Source organism: Andrena cerasifolii, chromosome 1, assembly GCF_050908995.1.
Source record: "Andrena cerasifolii isolate SP2316 chromosome 1, iyAndCera1_principal, whole genome shotgun sequence".
NCBI classification, from domain to species: Eukaryota; Metazoa; Arthropoda; class Insecta; order Hymenoptera; family Andrenidae; genus Andrena; species Andrena cerasifolii.
This window is the reverse complement of record NC_135118.1, coordinates 14,761,530-14,785,189: the sequence shown is the minus strand read 5'-3', so window position 1 is coordinate 14,785,189 and position 23,660 is coordinate 14,761,530. Positions and strand designations below refer to the sequence as shown.

The 23,660-nt window shown below is 39.4% G+C and overlaps 1 protein-coding gene across 3 annotated transcripts in view; it reads left to right on the top strand.

Moving 5' to 3' along the window:
- The window catches only part of Pip (heparan sulfate 2-O-sulfotransferase pipe), a 118,206-nt gene that overhangs the window by 91,944 nt on the left and 2,602 nt on the right, over positions 1-23,660 (top strand). For 2 of the 3 annotated variants that reach the window (XM_076827108.1, XM_076826944.1), the window contains exons 3-6: positions 6,657-6,730; positions 20,851-21,057; positions 22,792-22,871; positions 23,163-23,444. In XM_076827108.1, coding sequence (XP_076683223.1) covers positions 6,657-6,730; positions 20,851-21,057; positions 22,792-22,871; positions 23,163-23,444 — 643 coding nt within the window. The remainder of the gene's footprint in view (positions 1-6,656; positions 6,731-20,850; positions 21,058-22,791; positions 22,872-23,162; positions 23,445-23,660) is intronic. The other variant, XM_076827027.1, reaches the window with a different exon arrangement.

Sequence of the window (23,660 nt, the reverse complement as noted above, 5' to 3'; positions counted from 1 at the left end):
ATGAATAAAAAAGTTAACTTTTCCTCGAATAAAAAAATTAACTTTCTTCGTCAAATAATCAAGAGTTAAATTAACTTTTATTTGATCCTCTATTTAATCAATTTTTTATTTAGTTAATGTCGAACTCTGCCTCTACATTCACATGAAATTTCATCAGATCAGAATGTTCTGTTTGGCAACGCTTCCTTGCTAGTCAAAGTGGGCTTTTAAGCCTTTTCGGAGTAAAACCACTGAAGACTGCACATCCTTGTAGATACAAGTGAGGATCCTGTCCGTAGGTTGTGACGGGCTTCCTAACAACGCCCACGCCGCGCGCTGCTCCCAGCGGAGCACGCTGCGGCTAAGTATCTCGTGGCTGAATCCGTATCTGTATCGGTCACGAAACTTCCTGTCACGATTAAGGTCGAACCGAGACCGCCGATCGAAGCCAGAGGTCGGCCACCGTGCAGACGTGCAACGAACTTTAATCAGATATAAAGCAACGCGATAGGCTATTTACCTCGTGCGGTTCGTTCGCGAAATTTATTTAGTTTATCGATTCTGTTCCCGGGTCAGTCTCGTGTTAGCGTTCCATCTTTGGAACAGGTGACGAGAATTGGTTCTGAACTTGTACTGTGAGTGAAGAACACGTTGAGGTGGAAGGTTGAGAGAGATCTTCTTAAATTTCTGTGGCGTGATCTTCACATCAACAGTTTGAATGGCGTCGAGATGAATGCGGGTGAAGTTAGCCGCTGCTTTGTGAAAAATTGAAAGGTCATTGTTGTACCAGATTTAAACCTGTTGTGCCGGAAAATCGAGAGTTTTCTAAAATTCGAAAATGATTGCGAAAAAAATCGAGAATACCAATTTTAATGATAGCCCCACTTTGAAAAGGAAAAATATTTTTCTTGGTTGTACTGCATTGTACTTTTTGCACCGAGCATCGCACCGTTCGAAAAAATTGTTTAACTATATTGATTTGCAGGAAAAACCAGAAAATTAAATGTCCTTTGAAAACAAATAAAGAAATTCGCTTTCTACGGTTTTTACGAATTTTCTCAGCTTTCCCCGAATTTCGGGGATGTTTCTGTTCAGAGTCTTGAATATTTGAATACGCCTTTTGGATTGGAACGCGAAACTGTCTGATCAGAGAGTTTCTGTTTGAATTCTTCCAGATTTGTATCTTTGAGAATAAACTTTGCATTAAGGAATTTTTTATTCTTGAATGTGTGTGTTTTCTTTCTAACATTGATAGTCAGTTTAAAACAAAAATTGTTTAGCTCATTTCTGTCTAAGTACAAATGCCAGTGGACGCGGTTGATCTACGTTACTGGCGACCAGAGATGGTCTACAAAATGTGTAATGGCTGAAAATAACCGTGGGCGGTGCGCGCCGCGTTTAACGCGATTCCCAGAAGAGATAGAAGGCCGTGAAATTTCATAGAACAGCTTTCACACACAACGCGGCCCGCGACGAATCAGATCGAGCGATTTCCAAGGATCTATAGTTAATCGATCTGTTCTATTTAATCTCAGCGCGTTGCGTCACGAGGTGCCTTGGAGCATCTCGCGGGCGTGCATCCTAGTCTGGTCACGAACTGGTTCAATCTACTGGAATCGCTGAACGTGCCCTGATCTTGAGTCCTCGATGCATACATAGTTGAAACAGCCGTTACACAGTCAAGTAAAAGATAATACTATAGCAGAAGATAGCATCTTCTACTTACAGTTAAGCATTCATTGCTAATAAAATCCTTAATCATTTCCAACATCTAAAAGCCTACATCTTATGCAAATGCACTGCTCGAAACAATTAGATACTGTAAAAAAGATCGAGTTTCAGACACTCATTAAACAAGAGGAGAATCAGCGAATGGATATAAAAATCAAGGATGAAAAAAAAAAGAAATCAGAAACAGTCTAATTTTTACACACTTTGCCCTCAACGACAGCAGTCAACTGTTCGACGTCACACAACCACCGTTTGTTTACATAAACATGTGTTTCCAGCACCAAACTCTGGTTTTAGAAAAATATTTCCAGGAAGGACTGCAGCATGCGATCCTCTAAATTCTTTTGAGCAGTGTGATACGAGTCAAAATGAGGTCTAAAGTATTCTGCGTGGGAACTAATACATTGCGCTTAATTGCGCAGTGTTCCTTTGACGAAAAGAATATTAATGCTTGAATCGAAGTGGTTGATTCAATGACTGAGCATTGGCTCGAGGTTTCATTGAAATCGCGATAAGCATCTGGTAAAAGTATATTCCATAATCATTTATTGTTAACGATCCTTGATCATATCGATTCCATCCGATTCCGCTGTCCCTGTCAGCTGTCTTATCCGCGGACTTTCGCCGCGGGCATTTTCTCGCTGCCTTCGCCCGATGGTTAATTCAATTCTGTTAATTACGGGTACGATGGCCACCTAATGTGGCTCCAGGGGTTGCTTGTACCTGATTATAAGCGTCCAGATTGTCGATCTCGCCGACGACTTATCAGATCCAGTGGATTTCGCTCCGAGCCCTTAACGGCTCCTCGATCTTCGCCAAACTGTAATTAGCTGGGATTCGTTACTCGAAACGCGGGATTTCGTCGAGCGACGCCGGTCGTTAAGAGGGAAGGCATGGGCGAGCGTATGATATAATTGAAGGCAGAGCGAGATTTTCGTGCACGCGGTCACGAGGGGAATCCATTCGATCTGCTTTCTCCTTCGTTAGGTCTGCTGAGCGTTGACTGGAAATTACTTTCACCCGGTTCAATGCGCCTCGAAATCGGCAATTTCACGCGTCCTCTGCGACCTTCCATTGTTGCATTATTTTCTCACTTTCCCTTCGAATTTACTTATTTATTTTCCTTCGATGGAGCGTACTCCCTGGAACTTTACAATTATATTTAATTTAAGTCGGTGCCTGCACTGAGAAGGCTCTGCGAGCTATTAAGAAGAGTCTCTGTGGGATAAAATTTAATATCACTTTGATTTTTAAGCAGAACAGCTTTCTTTTAAATTCCGAATTTTATTGTTTAAAATTAGTGAACTTTCGGACTGTGGTGTCTAATTGAATTCTGAAACTAACCAGAGTCTCAAAGCTCTTGCAAATCATTCTTAATTGCTCATAATTCAATCTTTTCAATCATCCCCTTAATTCTTCCTACGAGAAAAAAGAATTTGCTCCCACATCGACGCAGAAAAAAGGTGAATATCAATTGCATCAACTAAAAGTGTTCGAGAAGATTGTCAACATTTAAACAAACTACGCTATATAGAAATTCAAATAATGACTTCCCTTCGCTTTTGAATCAATTAATTTACAGGAAACCCTTAACAAACTTTTAATTCAACAAAAACTCTTAAACTATTTAAACTCTGGTTTTTCCAAAAGTCACGTTCACATTTCATAAAAATCAGGGTGTAAATATTTAAATACAAACCTGGTAGTATAAAACAATGTCACGCGAAGATCAAAGGAAATGTTTCAAATCCACCTTTTTTTTTAAATAAATTAATTTCGCGAGCAGATGTAATGCGCGCTCGACAGGGCAACGGTTGGGCAGCGCTCCCGTTAATGAGACGTCGAAGCTCGATCGCGGTGATTAAGAGGTTGGCGAGGATCTCGGCCAAGATCAACGATCTTCAGGCCGGAGTCGAGTGCCCTGGAGGCGGCCATCGAACATCTAGAAAGTTGCCGCTCCCATCATCGTAAAAGGAAAGGAAACCGAAAGAAGAATCGCCACTTGGATACGAGTCTCTTCAACTTCTCTGCAAACGCTGATCCAACCTGTTAAATCTAATCTCGCGAGATCATCCGGGCCGATCCTTAATAAGGTCTACGATCCATTTGCTTTATGGCACGATCCCCGGTTAATCCCCCATTTTTCTGGCGTTTCTGTTTGTAGTCTGATTCCCTCGGATTGCATTGGATTAAATGAGGAATTAGTTAACGAGCAATCTAGTTACACAACGTCGGCGATCACGCCGTGATAGAGACATTACGTAACGCTTGGCTGTGTCGTCGCAGTCACTGACTCCTCGAAGATATCTGCATCAGGACAATGGCGGTTGGGTGTAACAGTTGTTAGACTTACCGAGAAATTTGTTCACGAAAGGGCGTCGCGTTTCTTCGAGCACGTCATGCCTGTAGTCTTATTCCTGGTATCAAGATTACGGTCAAGTATATTGGTTATTACAATCTAGAATCGATGAGTAGGAAAAAGGATATTAACCTAGCCGTCAAGAAGCAAAAGCAAGGTAGTGATTTTCATGATTGAGGATCTTGCAGCAAGAGGGGTGCAGCTCCTTTTTTTTACAATTTTGGAGCTAAGGGGTGTGATATAGGGGAGACCGGGGCAAAGTGGGACGAAAAATGTTTGAAGTCGAATAAAATTTTTCCCTTTCAATAAAAATGCGTGAAAATAGATTTATAATATAATTTGAACATTACTATTGATAAATGACGAATATCAATATTTAAAATAAACTTAAAGTATATTAAAATTCAACTTGAAAAGAAAATGCAAAATCGACCACTTTATATATGGGGTAAAGTGAGCTACTCTCTGGGGTAAAGTGAGCAGAAATAAAATACGTGTTTTAATGAAGGATATAATTATAAAATCAGCTTTATTAGAACTTTTAAACTATTTTTTTTTAAATATATTTCATTAATACAAGCTTAATGTTAATAATTTGTACTTTGTAACTTTGTACTTTGTGTCACTAACCTAAACTCATTTTCTTCTGAAAATGTGTTTTTAAAGGAACTTTGTTTACAAGAACAGTCTGACATATTATAAATAAAACAAATACATACATAATTTTTAATAAAATACGTACTTATAATATCTAAATAAATTTTTCAACAAAAACATATATTTTTCTATCTAAATTTTTTTTCAAATGGGCTTCAATAATTTTTGGCAGACAGGTTTCTCAATTAGTGTTCTCTGTTTAAGTCAAAGCAATAATTTTTGTAAACAGTTTTTTTTTCTATTTTACTCCAAGTTGCTAAAGATGGAGCTGGACCCCTGTTGCTGCAAGGTCTTTAATTATTCAGGATTTAAAATGGAAAATGGTTCAAGCGCCAGAAGTGAAAATTTTCAGTACCTTCTTTTCGAGTCGTTTGGTACTTTTGACCTCAGCCTTATCTCGCGACCGCCCTAGAAATTTAAATAAATTATTCTAGTACTGACAGCGTTTACCACCGTTTACAGTACGAACTGTACATAATTTTCCACTAAAAGAATAATTTTTTATTTCTTTGGCATTTAGATCGTTTACTATCTGAACTCTCCGATTAGAGTCAGTGAATATTCGAACTGTTACGTTTCGAGCCGAAGAAGTTGATGAACAGGAAGTTGCCGTAAGCGCGAATGATTTGATAACGACTTTCCGAGCACGTTCTCCACGTGTTCGCGCGTAAATTAGGGTTTAAGGATTTTTTTTCCAGCTACATAGAATCCCGCGGAACGTGCCATCGCCAGGAGATATAAAGTTGCGTTAATGGGAGAAAGGCATCGGTTTAAATGCCGAGATGAATCGAATTCTTCCTGGTGAACGTCGATTAATTTGGAGCTTCCCTGCAACTCGATTTGATTCTGAGCACTTTCTACCTTGGCTCTCGATAGCTTCGCGATTTCGCTGGCTGAACGGGCGAAATGAGAACGAGTTTAATCGTTCGGGATTTCCGGAAATCCTTTTCACGCTGGTAATAAATTGAATTGCCCATCCCGATCCAGCAGAATATGACCCCTTTCAACGTTCCTTTAAATGCAAATGTCATATAAGTGTATAATCCTTCTATTTTTATCCTTCATCTTCCTGTTAAAGAGCGAGGCGCCTATTTCAAAAGATGCAATGTTTCAGGAATGGAAATATAAGAACAGTTACCTTGGTCTGAAAATTTATACAGTTCGTGTAATCTTCTCATTAGTGGAATGATACTACACAAAGTCACACTCCCATTATTTTATGCGCTAATATTTAAAAGATTAGAACGGCTGCGAATCTGAATATTTAATAATATTAATATCCAATCGAATATTTAATAATATTAATATTCAATCGAATATTTAATAATATTAATATCCAATCGAATATTTAATAATATTAATATCCAATCGAATATTTAATAATATTAATATCCAATCGAATAATTAAATATTTTAGTAATCAATCATTATTCTATTTGGTTCATAATTAGGTATTTCAATATTCAATAGCATTTAGCATTTCAAGTGTCATTATATGGTGTTAAGGATATTACAGTGATGTTACAATAATGCTAATTTAATTAAGTTAGATGCTTACTATCATCAACAACACATCACGATATCTCGCTACATGTGTCACTGAAACTTTTGGAAATTATAAGGCGGCATTGCACGTTTCGTGTATTCTGGCTCCTTTCACAGTGTTTGAATAATATCAGTACATTCCTCTTTGCAACATGTTTATTTATCCTACTTACCTTTTCTCCTGCTAAATCCCGATATCGACATTAGCCCTAATTTCATTTCTGCCTCGATGTTACCCCTAATTTTATTTTTGCCTCGATGTTTACAACCAACATTATTTGCTAGAACAATGTAGACTGCAATAAGAATTCACTAAATATCGCAAGTAAAAATAACGCCACCTCGTTGACTCCGATAACAATCTGGGTTTAACTTTCTGTTTCAGAAGGAGTCCAAGCAGATTCTAGTCCAAGTGGAATCGTCCATTACCCAAACGGACATCGCGTCTTCGCAGTAAAGGTAGACATTTCACAAATACGAGAGTGTCTATAAGATTGTACAATATAGATTCTACAGAAGCATGCTTCTTCTTGTAAAAATCATTCGAAAATTCCGAGCAAGTGTTTCTACAAGCTTCATCTTCTCCGAGGTTTAAGTTTCCCACCGACGCACCTTCTGCAGCATTTATAGCGCTATTCGACACGCGGCAGCCCTGGAGAGCAGTTTTCAATCCCCCAAGAATATACTAGCATTGTATTACACTTGGCACGATGCATCATTGCAGTGTTCATCCTCATTATCCCTTTACAAACAATATTAATCACCGTGAAACGCGAGACGACACACGCACGCGCGTCCACGCATTGTGCAATAACCATCCATCAATCGGATACGGGAAACCTGCGTGGCTGCGTTTAATCGAAAGCGCAGATTTGACTTTACAATGAGTGATACAGCAATTTGTATTTATCAGCGCATCTAATTTGCGCCGATGCTTTCTCACTTCCGTTGCTGCGTTTCTCTGTTGGAACAATAACAATCTATTCAAAGCCAGTTTCTATAAGGAAGCCTGCGGTTTCGATCAGATTCCCATGGGAAATTCTTTCGCGGCGGCGTTTCCTTGGCACCTTAGCGATAGGATCGACGCTATAATCTTCTGCTGATTATTCTATAACTTCTGATCGTAAAGTCTGAATAATTGACCCCCGTGTAACCTTTTCCTTCGATTCTGTCTGATTGTAAGTTTAATGATATACTACTTGCTACTCCCCGCTTTGATACACGTAGTGAGTAACTTAAGGCCCAGTTGAAGGGCTTCTAGAACTGTTGTTATATTTCAGACTCTATAATGTAATGTAATTAACAAGAAATTAATTGTTATAAGGCACACTTATCCTGCCGAGCGTCGTACTCGAAAAAAATTCACAAAATATAGTTTTGCAAATTTTTGCAGATCGATCGTGTGATTAAAAAAAAATAGAAAGTCTCTACCTTCCGTACATTCAACCCTTGTTGCGTGGAACGACGTGGAACACATAGTAAAATACTGTTTTAATAGCCATTTTTTGTTAGGTGAGTCAACTGTGGCTCGAAAGTTTTTTAAAAATTCCATAGAGAACTTAGAAATTACAGGAATAATTATAATGTTATAACTGATAATTATAGTTAAAGCACAATATCTACTGTCGTTTTGTTCTTTTTCCTTTATTGAATTAGTCATATTTTTATTTTATTGATATTTTTGGTGAATTAATAAACTGTGATACAATTTCAACCCCATATAAATCCAATACCGCGAAAAAATAATTTTGTCCAGCTAGCATGTAGTATACTCGAACCACTGTGCGCCGTGGCGACTAAAGAATTACGAAAAATTAATTTATATCATTTCGAGTTGTCTTCGTTAATAATAGTCCGACTTACATGAAATTTCGTATGATTTTCATGGGAAAAACATAAGGAATCCATTGGCGTCAATTCCATATCGATACGTTAAAGAATAAAAAATTATTTCATTTCTGAAACAGGTATGAATGCTCGACCGTAGACTTTTCCAAGTGTGCTCGAAACAAAGTGGGACTCTGAACACTGCGCGGCCGGAGTTTGGCCGCCGAGGCGGGCCACGGCCGTGCCCGCCGATCGCGGCTAGGGAACTCGACTTTTAGAGTACCTATTATTGTCTAAAAACTGCGTCGAGTACGCCCTGGAGCTCTCAACTTATTGACAAGGCACTACTGTTTTTAACCATTATACACGATGAACCACTAAGAGTTATCACCTTGAATATTTCTAGAACCATGAAAGTAAGAGAAAAAACGTTGCAATAAAATTGTTTGGCTTGAAAGGAGCAATGAATTGAAAAGTCCGAATAAATTGAATAGTAAAATGATTTTTATCAGTCTAATGAAAATAATTAAGTTCGCAACGATTTATTTTGCAGCTGAAGTCACTTACAAGCGATTCTTCTCTTACTAGAAATAGAGACATTCAAGGTGGTACAGTAAATTCTCGCTCTAAGTTCGCCAGAGTTTATTCGTTTTATGATCATCTCCATCCCTCCTAACTGGGAAGATCCCCTGGGAGCGAGGCAAGCGTAAAATACGACGTTCATTCGTTCTCATTCGCACCCCCTTCTTTCTCACTCGCTGCCCTTTTCTTCGACTGCTGCTATCGACAAAACATTCTAGACACCCGCTCCAGCCGACACGCGGTGCTAATTGCTTGCGCTACTTACGCTGTAAAGCCGGGAATCCACCCGGAAGCTAAGCCATGCCATGTCTGGCTGGGTTATAAACCATAAAAAAAAAACATAGCACAGCTTAGCTTAGCTTTTGGTGGAAATGGTTCCATGAGGATGAATTAAAGCTGACTTTTTAAAAGTAGCACAGCTCAGTTTCCAAGTGAATTCCCGGGTTACGGCTCTGCTCGGTCCCCAGTGCTGATCTTACAACGAGAATTTACTGTAATTCTTATTGGCCCACCCTGTATATCTACGAAGCGCGAAATCCGAAGGTAATCGACAGTGATGCCGAAACGATGCACGACGCGACGTCTAAGATCGCGATACCTACTCAAGACACTCCACGAAGCATCCGAAGAGGTGCGTCAGATCGGAGCGATCGCGTTACCGTTGAGATCTGACGGAACTGCTCGAAAACCGTATTACCGTCGAAGCGTGTAGACGGCGGGGCAACGGTGGTACGAGGCGAGCTAAATGTCTCACGCGTTCGTCGTTCGTCGCTATAAAGCTGTCATTAACCCGCTTTACGAAACGCAATGGCCGGTGGCTGTCTCGTTACGCGCATGAATCCTTCCGCACGCTCCGTCGGCGGTGCAAAAAATCGCTGCCGATATAAAGAGCTGCCGCGGAGGAGGCCCGTTTCGGAAGGAGGAGGAAGCTCGGGAAGGGTAGCGGAAAGAATCTTGGCGTTCAGGCGTGTTTAATTAACGAGCGGTATTGTAACGAGGCGAGCAATACTGAAACTGGGACAGTGTTCCAAGGAGGCATACTAATTGCGGTTTAATGCGTTACGTTAATGCTTCTTACCATTGGGGATTGTGTCCTAATTACTTGCTCGAGCCAGTCGTCTTGTCTACGTTCAGAGCAATTCGGTGTATTTATTTCTTTCGGCTGTAAATTGTGCAGCAGAGGAGAGGCTCGTAGTGATTGAGAAGATGACCTCTTACGGATTCCTAGGATGCTTCCTGTTCGGTGGTGGTCATTTAGGTCAGCAAAGTTGGTATTACAAATCGTTAAGCGCGTGGAAGCGGAGGACTTGATTGGGCATTGGATCAATGGGTTGCGAAAAGCTTGATGATTTATTGTGACATCCTTAGTTAATATCTTTTATCTAGCATTTTTCATACTTCAAGATATGTTGGAATTTTTTAAGTTCCGCACGTCTTGTACCTTCTACCACGGGAAGATACCGAACCCGAAAATTCTAAAAATTCTAAAACCTTGTGGATATGTAGGGGATTTCCTTCTGATTACAACGCATTTTTTTCTTGCTGCCCAAAATCACTCTAAGGGGGTGAAATTAAACCCCGAAGATTCGGCTATTTTTAGATTTTATTTTATAACACGCAAGTGTTATATTCACATCACACAAGTGTTTTCAAAGTTATTTAACTATACTTAAATCGATTATTAAACGCCTGCATTGTATCGCTTGTTTGGTGAGCAAATAAGAGAAATTCTAATAAGGATAAGTTATATCTAACAGCTCCCGTCTTCTCCTCTATTTCCACCCGATATATTTGTCCGATGTGTAATTGGAGACAAAAGTATATAATGTGTTGTTATTTCTTCAGAGTAATTGGTGGTGATTGATAATAACAAAACTGATTTTCTCTGTAAATGCATCCTAAATGCTAATTACCTGTATTGGCCCCTGCACTTACTTCTTACGCTGTAACTCTCTCAATTTTTCGAATTTTTCAATGGAATCTTGTTTAAAATACTTCTAAGACACGTGGCTACCACAAACAACCGCAGAAAAAAAATCGATCTTTTTTACCCATTAAATAAAAATCTGAATACACAATACTTCATGAACAAGCCTGTCAGTCACTGTATCAAGCCAGCGGAGACTAACTATCCTGCAGAAAGTGACACTCTTCAAACTCCCTTATCTATCCTAGCGATCATTTAAACAAGCATCATCCCTTCAGGGCTACTTTCCAATCCTTATGATTCAATGACGCAACGTGGACACTATCCGCGCAGAAAAATCTCGTTGTAACAAAGCATCGGGAGCTAATCTCCGGAGCATCTATCCCATAACGTTCGCCCCGTTCGATTAACGCGCAGCGAATGAGGAACACGCGATGCGTAGAAACGCTATTCGGAGCGCGCAGGGTTAAGCGATTCCGTGTGACGAGGGGGAGAGACAAGGATCCTGCGTTCAGATAAGATCCTATCTCGGCGTGTAGGTTCGCGTCTGTCGCGAATAAGTAGCGAGGATTGTCGAAGAGTACGTTGACCGATCAGTCAAGCAGACAGATGGCTGAGGCACTCTTCAGGAAGTTTGTTCTCAGCTGGCTACGGTTCAGGCCACCACCGGGAATGGCCTGGATTTTCTTGGGAACCAGACTTCTCGAGGACTGCGCTTTGTATCAAGATCTACAGCTGCAACGCAGTACTGTTTGTAATTGAGGGGCTCAAATGGCAAATGATGTAAATGCCGGAAGCAAAAATTTCCAAAGAAACTCGGTGCTCCGAGAATCGTTAAGCACAGGTACTAGAAAGGGGCGAATAAATCGTTGTGCATAAATTAGTCGAAATTGTAGAATAACTTCCTTCAAATGGGTTTTGATCATTTAGAAAATCGATTGGTAGGTGGAACCGATTTTTAGATCTTCAAACTTGATTTTTTTTTAACAAAGTTTTTATTGAAAGGAAGCTATTTTATAATTATGACTTATTTCTGCTTGAGGGTTTAGTTCGTCAGCAGTTGGGTCCTACTGTTGCGTTTTACCAATTCTTCGGCAGAATTCTTTTAATAAAATTTCAAAACTCCATCTAAGATCACTGCAAGTCTTCCTTCGGGATTAAACAGTGTTCCCTAATTATCCTTCCCGTTCTTCTTTTCTTTATCGTGTGCGAACTGAATGCTAGCCATCTGTGTTAATCGTATGCGCAGCAACCGGAGGCCTCGCGTCGAGAATTCGTGTTAACGACTGCCACGGAAAATCTGTAATTGGATTACCGTGAAACGATTGCGTGGGAATTCGAGCCACCTGTCGTGCACCTCTGAACGAGTGGAATACGGAAATGGAGTCGAATCACGGTCGTATTAGGTTCTTCCATAAGTCGTCGCGTTTCCCGTTTCAAAACGGATCAAATAAAGTACACAGGCAAGTAAAGTTCATCCACAATGCATTTCCCTTCCCTGCTTTACAACAATCTTCTAGCTTCCATCTACAGTGACTCGCATTAATATTCGGACACTTTTTAAAATCGCATAAGTTTTTTAGAATTCGTCCAAACGACTTGAGTTATTTTGAGAAGCTAAAAGGATTAGTTTGCTAACTGACGCGTTTTATCGTTTTGAAAAAAATGTATTTGGTTGGAATAGCGAAAAGAATAGTAAAGGTCGATTTTTAAGAATCGCGAAAATTCCCGAAATCAGCGTTTTTGCGATCTTTAAACGTTTGTAGCTCGGAGCAACGTTAACCGATTTTGATGAAATTTTAGGCACGTATACAACTTACTGCAATCCACAAACGGTTTTTTTTTTTGAATTTTCATTACAAGCTGACAGAAAAAAGTTTAAAAATCGACCTTTACTATTCTTTTCGCTATTCCGACCAAATACATTTTTTTTCAAAACGACAAAATACGTCATTTAGCAAACTAATCCTTCTAGCTTCTCAAAAAAACTCAAGTCGTTTGGACCAATTCTAAAAAAGTTATGCGATTCAAAAAGTGTCCGAATATTAATGCGAGTCACTGTATGCACGCGACACTTGAGTTTATTCTACGGAGGCGTCCAGGAGTTACTCTGTACTCTCCCGATCGATTGGTGTCCAGGTATTGTCGCCGAGCTCTCCACATGGACCGGGCGTCCAGGAATATTCCCCCGCACTCTCCTCTCTCTTCTAATGAGATGGTCTGTACTCTCTGGACCGATAGGCGTCCAGGTATTATCACCGTACTCTTCGTATCGGTCGATTGTCCACGATTAGACTCTAGCGCGTTCTCCCTCCGAGCAGGCGCCCAGGTATTATCGCCGAACTCTCCTGCCGGGGCCCCTAAGCTCTCCGAGAGTGGCCGTTGCTCTCTCGGAGCAGCGAAGAAGGAAATGCCTTTGCGGGCCTCTAATTTATACCCGATCGTTACTGTCCGCGGCCGCAGAAATCAACGGACGCGTTGTTAAGCGCGGGCCTCGCGAGCCGTGGTCCCGCGCCCGTACGTCTCTGCTCACGGGCGGCCTACAAGCGTATTCGGGAAACTTGTCGATGGTCGTCGTCTCTCGAAGCATCATTTTTAAAAATTAAAAACTCTTTTTATTCGTGTAAAATTAATACTTTTCAAGAATTCTGCGAAAATTTAAATACGCAGCGAAAAAGTTAAACTGTATCTTAAACATGGTAAAAACACTTCTCCTTTGACTAGGCATGGCACTCCATGTGGGAACAGTCACATAAATCTAAAAAAAAAATTTTTAAAAATTGCACATCCATCAAAACGCCTTATTACTACATTGCAATGGACACCAGACGAAAAGGATTAACACGTCGTCCTCCTAGACACCTCGTGACTAGTATAATCACCACGTCGTTACCAACCCATGACGATAAAGATCGCCTACAAATACACTAAATTACTGCCACATTGATCACACCTCGTGACAGCGAAAATAAATTATGTATCCTTCTCAGCAACATGCCCATGGAATATATGTACACCGACCCCTCGGGGCAAGTATCAGAACGGCCATCAACGTCACAGAATCGAAATCGAGCAGAAAAGAAAGGGTCGAACGGGAACCGGACGAGATGCAGACGCGACAGGAATGGGAACACCAAGAGGCTCGCGGAGAAATCACGTCCGAGCGATCGAGGAAGAACCGAACCGGCCGCGGCCAGTCGCTGAGCAATCGAAGTACATAAAACGTTATGACACGGCGCGATGCGGCTGATAAAACCCGGGTATGTAAAAAGAGAAAATCGGGGACGATCGGTGATCGCCGGCCACCGGCTGGAAAAAGAGTGAAAACCGAATGGCCAGTTGCCCGAGTCATCGCCCGTTATGAGGCCGACCTTCTTCGAGATGCGCCCGTTACATATGTAACGTGCACACCTGGGAAACGGTAAAACGGCGTGCATCTCAGCCACCATTGTGCAACGAGAAAGAAAGCAACGGGAACAATCGCGGATGCCTGCGAGACGACCAGACAGACGGTGATACATGGAATATCAATGTCGATCGAACTCGGTAATGAATTCTAGCTCGCCAGACCGATCTCGGCCAATTACGGGACGTTCGGCCGGCTGAATTAATTGGGAGGACGGTGGATGTGGGGGATGAATGGCTCCGCGATGTTTGGTTTCGCGATGGTCTGTATCAATGGGATATGGAGGTGGGTAGAATGGGGAAACGGAGAATAGGTAGAATAATAATAGTAATAGTTGTTAATTATAGCCCCAACTTTTGGTAAATTAGTGTATAGTTAAACTTCAAGAAAGTAAAAAAATCACGCCAAGTACATGAAAAAGTCGAGGATGAAAAAGGGAATTATCAGATAAATCAGAAAAAATAGAAGAAAATAATAATCACAAAAAATAGAAGATAATAATATACAATTCTTATGGTATATTAGTGTAGGTACAGTTAATTCAGTTATAGGCAGAGCTGTTTTCCTTTTGTGGTGCAGTGGGCGAGATTCAGCATAGCAGATTTTTTTTTAAATCTTACCCTGAAATGGATTTATTTATTATATAATTTATCTGTATGATTTTTGGAAAATTTATTGGCGTGAAGTAACATGAGGGTGAAAGATAAATTGAAGTTTGGTAGATTGTATAGTTGTAGCATAGATATAATATTACTATATTAATATATATATTAGATAATATTTTAATATATAATATTAGAAATATATATATAATATAATATTACTATATTAATATATATTAGATAATATTTTAATATATAATATATTAATATATATTAATATAGTAATATTATATTATATATTTCTAATATTATATATTAAAATATTATCTAATATATATATATATGCTACAACTATACAATCTACCAAACTTCAACTTATCCTTCACCCTCATGTTACTTCACACCAATAAATTTTCCAAAAATCATACAGATAAATTATATAATAAGTGAATCTATTTCAGGGTAAGATTTAAAAAAAATCTGAATGCTGAATCTCGCCCACTGCACCACAAAAGGAAAACAGCTCAGTAAAATATACATATTCATATTAAACTAACTGAAAATGTGAGTTTTACACTTCCTTTTAACCACCACTGTGTTTTGGAAGCGGTAGATATTTGAACTCGATTATCGCGAAATTTTCAACAATGTGCTGTATGCGTTTAATATACCGTTATGCAGAGTGTACACTAATTGTATGCAAAATTTTGGGCGATTCAGTGACCCACATTCGTGGTCCTTTTTAGAGATGATACTATTTAAAGCTTTGAAGTGTTAGGTGTGTCCATTCGGAATAACAGTCGCTTGGGAATTTATTTATAGAGAAGTTTATCTCAATATAGGTGAAAAAAATGGACACTTCAGACAAGTAAGGAAGCAAAATAACGCGATGAAAGATCGCGGCGGCCGCGATGCGTGAAACCACGGAATGGGCTGCTGGCTTTCGGTCTGACCATTAATCGCTTAAGTACCTGGACCGTGAACGTTAGTCTGAATTTATGACATAATTTGCTAATATCGATGGCAATGACACTATCTGGCTCGGCTAGAATGTCAAGAGCAACGCAAATTCAAAGCTGCACGTTTTAATTTGAAGCTAAGGCTACAGATATGTACTGTGCCCCGGAGGTACAGGATACTAAACCTAACGTCTTATCGGAGTTTGTCACAAATATCGACTTCGCGAGAATTCAATGATTTTGCCTCGCACTCTATGTTAAGGGGGTACACCACCTTGAAAGCCTAAAAGAATGGGTAAACTTAAAATTTGTTCTCTACGGTAATTTTTCAGTAAAATATCCAGATATTTTTTTAGCAGGCGTTAAACAACATTTTAACTTCATTTTCATACAATATTTATTACTTAAAGTTTTAAAATGACGGAGTTTTAAAACGCCGTCATGTAAAATGGTCGAACATAAAAAATAATAAAATCTTATTTCAAGTTTAAGAAAAATAGATTTTCTTCGATTTAGCCCAACTACGACTCTAGAAGTTATATTCAACTCGGGTACAGAAGCCGGCGAAGTCAGGAAAAGTGCTTTTCTCATTGTACCTACACAGCGCATCAATAAATCGTTCCAGGCAGTGATGGACTGTGTCTAAAAATATTGGCTGCCAGGAAATAAAGGCGGCCCACCCACAACTACAATGCTATCATTTAATTTTCATAGGAAATGAATAAAATTTTCGAAAAACATAAGTGACAAAAAGGTACATTTAAAATTTTTGTGAGATAAATGTATGTATTTTAGTAATATTTAGTAATATTGTCTGATGTTTAAAAGGGGGCCCACTTCGTCAGGGGCCCAACCGGCTCCTTGCCGTCGGGCAAGCTGATACCCTGGCCAGTCCGCCACTGGTTCCAGGTAATCATATTTACACTGTGGAAACGGTGGCCCCTATCTAGGGGCTCTCCAACCACACGTTACAAGCGATTGGCTCTGTCCATTACAGTGGAACGAAATATCTATGGGGGCAGAAATTTTGTATAATTCAGGACTTCTAACAGTTGGCAGAAGTTGCCTTTTATAACGGCATTTAAGCTGTAAAAATCTGAATTCACATAACAAATTGTTCGAAGTGCCATATGTCACTTAAGAATTATTACTATCATCGATTTTATGAATTTCATTTTATCATACATGTAAGACTACCTAAAAGCGTCAAAGAATAAAATACGAAAATATCTTTTGAAACGTTATATTTCAACGGGACAACACCGATGCGTTATCGTCAACAGTACTTCCAAGAATGGATCTTTTTTTTTTTTTTAAATTTTCCCGACGAAAATGAAACTTTTTCCAAAATTTTGTTAGCGCAGCTTTGTAGCGCGTTAACTTTCGTTTGAAATATTTTTTTTTGTCTCTTGTACTTTAGGAGTTACACGGGGAAAGGTTGAAATTTGGAAATTTGACTTTGGGGTTAGTTTTCGCACCCTTAAAGGGCAACTAGGCACGAATAAAACACACGGTTATGCTCGTCGCGAGTCGCTCTATAAACCCACAAAGTTGCCTTCCAATCGGCAAGTGAGGGTTCGCGCTGTTCCCTTTAAAGAGCCGCCCTTAACCCTCCGGTACTCGGATTTTGACAGGAATAATGGTTTTACCCAAATGGCATTAAGTTGAGATCCATTTGCGTGCTATTGCGCCTGCTTTATTGCAGGCCAACGCGGTTCGTTAAGGTTCGCGATTTTTCTTAATAATACGTCATCGCGAGTATCCAACGGTTATTAATTAATATATATTAATTACGTAAGGGTAATTATGGCGATTTTTTACCCTCCCCCTCGGTATAAGAATTCTTAAAATTTTATATCCCAACACCCTCCCCCTCCCTTCCTCGCGTAATATTTTTTCATTGAATTCTTTACGATTTAAAACAAAATTATCTAACGCGTGTGCAATGAAACGTCATTTTTTTAGGCTACTCATATTGAGAATGAGGTTAAACAAATATTAAGTAAAACGCTACCCGGCTCCCTCCCTCTCGCTTTTTAAGAGAACGTAAGAAATTCGCGGCACCCTCTCCCCCAAGAAAGCCTTACGTAATTTAAGGACGACCCCTAATTACCTACCAATAAGTGAATATTGTTACAATCCAACTCTTCCACGGCGGGTTAACAAAAATGACCGTACCAATCGCAGCAACCCCTATCAGGAAGCGAGTTCCCGTGGGGTTTGCCCATGGTTATTGGGAAACGATGAGGGTCAGACCCTGCAAGATTTTCATCGTAATGTTCGGTATTACACGGATAACCGCGGAGCAAATTACGTCGCGATCCTTTAATACCGTGGGGCAGTAAGCAGAAGGATGGTCCATAACTTGGCAAAGAATTCCAAGGAAGAAAGACGGTAGGAAGGGGAAGAGAAGAGGGGCGAAAGAGGAGAATCCGTAATCGAGGAGGAAGCGTGCAAACGCGTGTAGTAATAATGCAATAATGTAACGTAGTTGCGGCGTAATGCCAGTGCCTCGGGACATGGACAGGAAACGAAGAGGAGCGCCTCGATTTTGTACAACCACCCCTCTACACGGTGTAACAAAAATCTCCTGCTCGACGAGCAACTAGGTGGAGTAACATGTGCGTTTAACGTTTCTGGTGCATAATGTGGAAGATTGGAAATATTGAATGTAATTGTGGCTCAGTGTTATTGTTTATGGGTGGGTGCAACGCGAGATTTAAAACGACATGCTGGAAGTAAACAATGCGAATATTGATGTGTGTTTAAATATGTTAGTAAATATGTGCATACTCACTGTAAATTGTAAGTACTTCTGTGTAAATGTAACTGTGGAATGAAGTAATAAAGGATATTAAGTGTGTCTTGTATTCTTCTTGAAAGGGTAAATGGAGGGGCAACTTGAACATTTTTAATAGAATCATTAGTAAATACATATTTTGAAGTAGATACTTGTTGATGTGAGAAACTCTTGCTCGGACCAATTTTTAAAATAGTACCTGCGAAATGTTATGCAGGTGTAGCGTGCGTAGCATCGAATTTTCGAGCGGAGTAGAAGGCGACCAGGTGAGGTCATAAAGTTCAACTGAAGGTTTCGTGACTGTTGGATTTGCCTGGCGACGAAACCTCCCTTGTTCTCGGGGCCCGGGGTTTTCCCAAATTTGTACACGCGGTACGTGTTTCCTGCGATTCTGGAAGGAACGCGACCGTGGTGGCACTCGGTCAGAAGGACTCGTGCAGAGCGGTTGTTTGTTCGTCCGCTCGATATTTTCTCCAAAGTAGTTTTTGGTGTTAAAATAAATTCTTAAATAATTGGTGTTAAAATAAAATGTTAAATAATTCTATACTAAATATGAATTTTCAGAAAGCAAGAAACTAAAGAAATACCCAAACACTTTACAATTTATATTTCATATTTGCAACCTTCTTCTAGCTACTTTCTTCTCCACATCCACCGACAGATGAATCTCTCAGATACAGCAGAACAATCAGACGATCAAAATCTGGTTACCATCAGAATGTAACGACCCCGCGAAAGGTTCACGACCTCGAAGTAGCAAGAAATCGGATGTTAATGGAATATTTCTTGCAAAGCCTAGGCTCCCATCCGCAGCATCTTCGCGGAAGAGCTGCTCGAGTTTTTCTTCGATATCGAATGGCCTCTAAGGAGGGGAAGACGTTTATACCATGCGCAAAACGAAATAGAATAATCGAACGGAACATAAGGAATTAAAATTACAGTAATAACCACCAGAATAAAACTAAAACGTTGGATAAAGAAGCATAAGAACTCATGGACCAGATTAGCATTTTTTGTAAAATATTATGTTGAACGATTCAAGCAAATGACGAGTAGCGATGTGTGTACACACAGAAATTATCCAAATCTCACGAAGCTCGTTACTTTCTCCGTTTCATTCAACAAGTGTTTATTGCCCGGCTTCAATCGTTGGCACTACGGTAGAGTGTAGACGTAGCGCAAAAACCATACGGAAGCCGAGGTGGAACGACGTATTTGTTACTTATGCCTCCATTTACGACCCCGCGCTCGTTACATGCTCAAGAATGACTCGCTGGTATTGTTAATAGTTACTCAAACGGGGGGAATGGAATGAGAATGATTTCCCTAGATAGAAAATGAAAATTCAGAACAAACGGGGAGATTGACGAAGGAAAATAAACGATTCAGGTCGTAACAGAAGAATCTTTTCTTTACCCTTTTCTTACGATTCAATTATGCAAATTAGCTCTGCCACTCAACATTACATTCCAATGAAATTTGAAACGTTTTAATTAAATTTAATTTTAACCTCTGTCACTAATTAGAGTACAATTTGTATTGTATAAATTACCCCCAAATCAAATTACTAAATTTTACCATCTCCGCTTTAGGGAATAAACTAAATTTGTGAAAATCCAGGAACTCGCTTACCCTCCAGAAATCAGATTCTAGATTTTCAAATTTTTAATTTTATTATTTAATTTCAACCTCTGTCACTAATTAGAGTACATTTTATAGTGAATAAATTAACCCCAAATCAAATTACTAACTTTGACCACCCCCACTTTAGGAAATAAACTAAATTTGTGAAAATCCAGGTACTCGCTTACCCTCCAGAAATCAGATTTTAGATTTTCAAATTTTTAATTTTATTATTTAATTTCAACCTCTGCCACTAATTAGAGTACAATTTATATTGTATAAATTACCCCCAAATCAAATTACTAACTTTAACCACCTCCACTTTAGGGAATAAACTAAATTTGTAAAAATCCAGGAACTCACTTACCCTCCAGAAATCGGATTCTAGATTTTCAAATTTTTAATTTTATTATTTAATTTTAACCTCTGTCACTAATTAGAGTACAATTTATATTGTATAAATTACCCCCAAATCAAATTACTAACTTTGACCACCTCCACTTTAGGGAATAAACTTAATTTGTGAAAATCCAGGAACTGGCTTACCCTCCCAGAAATCGAATTGCAGATTTTCAAATTTTTAATTTTATTCTTTAATTTTAACCTCTGTCACTAATTAGAGTACAATTTGAATAGTATAAATTACCCCCAAATCAAATTATTAAATTTGACCACCTCCACTTTAGGAAATAATCTAAATTTGTGAAAATCCAGGAACTCGCTTACCCTCGCCTAAATATAGGGCTATAAAATATAACCAGAGTTGAATTTAATCAAATGAACTTGAAACTTCTTCCTTGTAGTTTATAGTTCAATGCGAAGGTACTTTGTTAAGTGGCTTATTTGGTTTCAGTACAAAGAACCGGAAGTGCTGGACATCGACGCGCTGAATAACACGAAACGAGCGGGCAAGAAGGTTCTGTTCTTCAATCGCGTGCCAAAAGTGGGTTCCCAGACGTTTATGGAATTGTTAAGGAGGCTGTCGATGAGGAATGATTTCTCGTTCAACAGGGATCGCGTGCAGAGAGTCGAGACGATACGTCTCGCTCCCATCGAACAGGTACTAAACGTTAAGAGGAAAGCCTATTACCATCAAATCTTGAAATCTATTAATAGTTAATAAGCAATCGATTTTGTCTTCACCGTCCCATTTCCGGGACGCTTCTACGTTTCCTACGGAAAAAGAATAAAGGTTCTTTAAGGCGTTAGGCCACCTTGGACGGAGCAAAATCGCAGTCATTTTCGGCATTTTTTTTTAGGAAGATAATGAAATAAACAGAAAATTTAAGACGAAGCCTGTTATTGTACAACTCTCGCCTGGAAAAATCGTATTTTTTTTCCTACAAAAAGGCGGCGATAGAGCCATGACACGCAAGATCTTGAGGAGCGACGTTTTCCACGGTGTTCAATCTCACGGCTATACCGTTTGACCTCGAACAAAAAACCAAAAAGTTTTATTTTCTACATGACTAAGTCTAGAGAAGTACGTAGCAGTTTTGCGATATCTTGAATATATTCTTTGCAATTGACACTTTTATAAAAAAAATGCACTTTTTCTCCCCGTGGTCACCATTTCGAGACAAATTAACGTTTCTAGATTTCCCCTACGTACTTCTCTAGTTTTAGGCATGCAGAAAATAAAACTTTTTGGTTTTTTGTTCTAGGTCAAACAGTATAGCCGTGAGATTGAACACGGTAAAAAACGTCGCTCTTCAAGATCTTGCGTATCACGGCTCTACCGCTGCATTTTGTAGGGAAAAAAATACGATTTTTTCCGGCGAGAGTTGTACAATAACAAGCTTCATATTCACTTTCTGCTTATTTCATTATCTTCCTAAAAAAAATGCCGAATATGACTGCAATTTTGCTCCGTCCAACGTGGCCTTAAGGGGTCGTGCCTAATTGGCAGGTGAAAGAAACGTGATTTTCAGGAATTCTTTGTGGAAAATCGAATGCATATTTTTTACAACTATTCGCTTATTTTAAGAGTACATATATTCAGCAACTCTCAGTAATTTTGTTATAGGAAAATATTAAAAAATGAACGAATAACAGCTACTCTTCCGGAAGCTATTTTTTTTTGCGGTGACCACGATTTCTCCGAGCTGGATCATCTAAAATCGAAAGGTGATGAAGATTCTGTTAGTATATGAGTTCATCTAGTTCGTGAACGAAGGATTTTTGTTTTTGATGAAAACTCTACTTTTAATTCACTAAAACCGAACAATTCAGACATCGAAAAATCATGGTTTTGCGTTAAACGACCGCCATTTTGTCTGAAATAATTTTTTCAAAAATCCTTCGTTCACGAACCAGATAAACTCATATATTAACAGAATCTTCTTCACCTTTCGATTTCATATAATCCGGCTCGGAGAAATTGTGCTCACCGCGCAGCGCCATTATAAAAACAGCTTCCGCGATAGTGGCTGTTATTCCTTCATTATTTAATATTTTCCTATAACAAAATTCCTGAGGGTTGCCGAATATATATACTTCTAAAATAAGCAAATACTTCTAAGAAACATACATCACATTTTTCACAAAAAAATCCCGAAAATGACGTTCTTTTTCGTCTGCCAACTAGGCATGACCCTTAAAGCTCCATGTCAAGTTGGATAAAAAATGAATAAAATACAGACTGCATTGATTGGAATTATTTGCGATGTCCAATAGGCTATCATTCGGAGAAACTGAAGATAACAAATGTCCATCCGATATATTCTACTTCTGCAAATAAAAATAAATAAGCATCTAGTACTGCATTATTACTCAGTGGTATATTTCTTTTCAGCTGCAGCTTGCCAGGATGGTCAGTAGCTACTCAGAACCGTCCGTGTACATAAAACATGTATGCTTCACCAATTTCACAGAGTAAGTAGGCTGAAGGAGTGGCGTTGAATTAGATCAGAGCTTCATCCCTAATTTCCGTATAGAGTCCCCAGATTTTAAGGAACAAAGTGTGCTGTTCTTGCACTGCGCGATAAAATATTTATAGAACAACAGAATGTATAAAATACATCAATTAACTAGACTGCCGACTACATTCGTCCAAACACTGATTCCCCAACACAAAAGAGAACCGAAGGAATAAAGTGGATTACCCGGAACCACTTCATCGTGAATCCTGCAGAGCATCTGAGACTCGTCGTTTTTTCCTTCCAGATTCAACCTGCCGCAGCCAATTTACATCAATATAGTCAGGGATCCTGTTGAAAGAGTGATATCATGGTACTATTACGTGCGAGCGCCCTGGTATTACGTGGAGAGAAAGCAAATATTTCCAGACCTGCCTCTGCCCGATCCCAATTGGCTGAAGAAGGATTTCGAGTCCTGTGTACTTAAGGCGGACCGTGAATGCAGATACCTGGAGGGCGAGATCCACGAGGGGATCGGCGATCATCGCAGACAGACGCTCTTCTTCTGCGGGCACAGCGAGAAATGCACGTAGGTTCCATTTAAACCTACACTTCCACACGCTAACGTGATAATCTTCGCAAGTTATCCCTATACAGGGTGTATTGAAAAGAATACTCAAGAACTCTGCTTCCTGTTTTGATCCATTAAAATGGCACCCAAATTTTCATCGAATTATATAGTTTAGCCTGTAGAAAAACAGCACCAGGAATGTAAAAGCTTCTGTGACTGGAAATAACTTCTTTG